This window comes from Triticum dicoccoides, chromosome 1B (assembly GCF_002162155.2).
Source record: "Triticum dicoccoides isolate Atlit2015 ecotype Zavitan chromosome 1B, WEW_v2.0, whole genome shotgun sequence".
Taxonomy (NCBI): domain Eukaryota; kingdom Viridiplantae; phylum Streptophyta; class Magnoliopsida; order Poales; family Poaceae; genus Triticum; species Triticum dicoccoides.
In genome coordinates, this window is record NC_041381.1 from 172,284,115 (window position 1) to 172,287,729 (window position 3,615).

The 3,615-nt window shown below is 39.8% G+C and overlaps 1 protein-coding gene across 1 annotated transcript in view; it reads right to left on the reverse strand.

Annotated features, from left to right (window-relative positions):
* Positions 1 to 273: 273 nt before the first annotated feature.
* LOC119350274 (pre-rRNA-processing protein TSR2-like) overlaps positions 274 to 3,615 on the reverse strand; it is a 3,890-nt gene continuing 548 nt past the window's right edge. Inside the window, exons 2-5 of the mRNA XM_037618187.1 lie at positions 3,465 to 3,517; positions 2,969 to 3,060; positions 2,451 to 2,564; positions 274 to 726 (exon numbers count right to left, since the gene is read on the reverse strand). Of these exons, the coding sequence (XP_037474084.1) occupies positions 547 to 726; positions 2,451 to 2,564; positions 2,969 to 3,060; positions 3,465 to 3,517 (439 nt within the window). The 3' untranslated portion in view covers positions 274 to 546. The remainder of the gene's footprint in view (positions 727 to 2,450; positions 2,565 to 2,968; positions 3,061 to 3,464; positions 3,518 to 3,615) is intronic.

The following is a 3,615-nucleotide window of genomic DNA, read 5'->3' on the forward strand; positions in this document are numbered from 1 at the left end:
GAGGAAGTAATAAACTTTTTGCATGCTATTCTGACTAAAGAGAGCATGGGTTTCCGAAACAGAAATGTCGTACTTCTTCAGAATTGCACCTAAGCAGCACGCACCTACAGAGGTTGAGAAATGGGCAGGTGCAAGAACAGACATAGTCAATTACTCTGTTAGAAGGACAAATCTACTGGTGATACTTTTTGGGGCAAAGAAACTAGTAGTTCTGTCTGGTGATACTTTTTGGGACAAAGAAACTAGTAGTACCTGAATTCAAAAGCACACAAATACAAGGGCAAAGATAATCATCAGTTCAAGTGTGCATACCTCATAAAAGATACTTTTTACCTAGTTTACAACTAGAGTATTTCGTTGCCATGTCGAACAAGAGTGAAAAAGATAACATGCTAACACAAACATCATTCCTGATAAAATCCAAACCTTTAGACGAAAACGGCACAAGTAGGAGTTGCGCCAAGGTTTTGCTAATCACATATTAAAACCTTCAGACAGAAAACGGCCTCTAACTGGGAGCTGTCTTGCCAAGGTTTGCTTCTGCGCTTAATTCTTGCCTCGGCCACGCCTAGGAGGCACAACAGTCCACCCATCAGCATCAGGGGTAGGCTTGGAAGGTTTTGGCTGATCTATCACCATATCATCTGATCTAGCTGCTTCATCTTTCCCCATTGATGGCTCATCACCATCATCCGAGCTATCATCATCATCATCCTCGGGTACCATCTTCTCATGAGAAGAAAGAAAGTTAGCTACAGGGGCTTTCTGAGTCGAAGATACACGTAAAAATAAAATCAATCAATTTAAACTTTAAAGTTATGCAATGCAACGTTGTAATGACTGAGGACCACTTCAGATAACTGTATACACATGGTTACTGAACATATAAGTATGTCTCCAAATAACAATGACCGGTTCTAATTAGAAAACGAGGTTAAGATCCACATGTTAAGAGCAAAAACACAATCAATCTAGCATTTTGCAATTAACCCCGACAAAGCAACAATCAAGCATATAAAAAGGACCACATCTTGAAGAATTAATAATTGAACAAATTATCAAACAGATCTTGGAAGTGAACTGTGAGGCTGTGTTTGGATGTAGATATTAAGATCTGGAATTAGACACTGGCATTGTGCAGAACCGAATATCCAGAATTCTAGGAGTTGGGTAGGCCTAGCTAGTCAGCCTGTGTATTCAGGTTAAATATTGAGGTGCTGAACTTTTGCCTCCGCAGCCCGTTCCCGAATCTCTTGGGTTAGAGCTCGACAGTTGCGTGCATTTGGGCCGAATTGTTTTTCTCTACTCTCCTCACTTGTCTGTCTCTTGCTCGTCCAACCCTTCCTCCCGTCACGAAGAAACAGGAGAGGCGACGCACCAAGTAAACCTCCGCCCACAGGCTCATTCTGCTCCACCTCCGGAGCGCCTCCGCTCGACTACCCTGTCTCCATCCACCCTCTCCCTCTTCCTCTCGCCAGCTAACCCGTTTCTGCTCTCCGATGTCCGGCGCAAGTACGCCACCACCTGGCATTGTGGTGGTTGCAGGAGCCGGTACTGTCCTCTTCGTTCCTCTAGGCAGGCTTGGTCCGTCTAGTTCTAGTGATTGATACAGCTCTTTTACAAATTTTAGATCCTGATGTGATGCCGCTCCTGGATGCACACGTTTCCACACCTACATTAGTGCTTAATGTCCTTTCATGGCTAGAAGTGGACAACTAGTTCGTGTGTGGCTTTAGGCTAGCTGTTGAGTGCATATTATGCTATTGGTCCTAGTTCGATTCTGACCTTTGTGCTTTGTGGTGCCAATCTCAGAGACCAAGACATGGTGTGGTGTTAGTATGATGTGAATTACTCAGATATTCAGGTGACAATCGATACATAATTTTGTGATGTGTATTCGTCGAGTCATTTTGATATTTATCGAAACCAAATCATATATCATTTCTTCAAAACCGTATTTACCGAACTATTGCGTACAATTTTCCCAATTTTCCATGTTTTTTGGAAGTTACGAGATGACATGGTAATTTTACATAACATTTGTTCGTTCTTCTTATTTTTATTATGTGATATATAATTATACAAATATGTTCAGATGTTAAATGGAAAACATTTTTATACATGCATAAAACATTATAATGATCATAGTCTCGTACAATTGCATTTCCCCATTTTGACCATCCAAACAACATTTGGCATTAGACGTCAATATCAAGTCTGGGTTCTTAATACCTAAACATCCAAATAGAAACATTGGTATTCAATCTCAACATCAATATCAATATCCTCTGATATTGACACTCAAGTCTATGCAATGCCTAGCCTGTGAATGTCTGCATCCAAACGGAGCTTGAGAGAATACTATCGATTCTAGGTTGCAACACGAATGAGCTCATATGTGAGAAGATAAGCAACACAAATTATGCATGCTAAAACTAAACTTGAAATACCTGTCTACTTTGGGAAACAGCATTTCCTTGAGGCCATGTATTCCTTAATTTCTCAATCGATGAAAAGTTGTTTTCCAGGCATTCTTCATGCATTATCAAAAATTGTTCAGCAACCTGTTTGCCATAAAAACTTTGAATTAATAAACATACATTGCACCGTTTACGAGCAAACCGAATACAGCTTTACACAAATGACAGAAGAAGTACATTCCAACTTGATTATGGTTAAGAAGCTTCAGGTTTTCTGCTGGATAAGCTAGAGTTAAAAATGGGGAAGATGGAAATGGGGAGGGTTGACCCATCGACCCGGTGAACATTTAAAATAGTGGAAGAAGGGCCACAGTAGCGACCCTTAAATACAATAGGGGAACTGGGCCAAGCAGCTAAAACCCTAAAGGTTGGTCAGAGCAAGTCAACCCTTTCAGTTACACCAACAAGTACTTAATCAGATATTCATTACTTCGACATAGTTCAGGACCTATAGCTGTGCTAAACATGGCACAAGGAAAAATAATTACCTCCCCAATGCTACCATCCGCAAAGTTAGAATTGAGGGATTTATATATGTTGTCAAACATCATATCCTCCAAGTCCTCATAATAATATGGGCCTAAATAAAACCAATGAATATTAGATGCAGAAAGAGCATGCATAAAAAGAGTGAAACTAACAAAAAATATTAATCAAACCAACAAACATACAGCAGAAACACGTAAGGCATGCCAACATCACATTTTGCACCTACGGTACAGATGAAATTGCCCGACTTTCTAAAATAAAAGGAGAATGCAACATATATTGGAGTTCTCTTTCAATATAAACTGATTCTCACCTAAGATGAAGTGCAAAAATAAATAGAATGATGTGTGATCAAGCTATGTGGTTGAAAACAAAAAATCAACATAAGTAAATGATGAGCAAAATACAGAAGCTCAAATTTTGAAATACAGACCATTACGAAATTCCACACTAGACTTTTTACCTATTGGACAACATGGCTCCAATATATCGTACCTAATTGAATTGTTTCGTCCAATACTTTGGAGTTGTGAAATTCTGAACCCAAACTGGCACAGAACCAAGCAACGTAAATCCTCTATAGAACTATCCGAATCGAACAGCGCCTACAGATCGAAGGAGCCATCTTCCTATCAGCGAGTTCAGC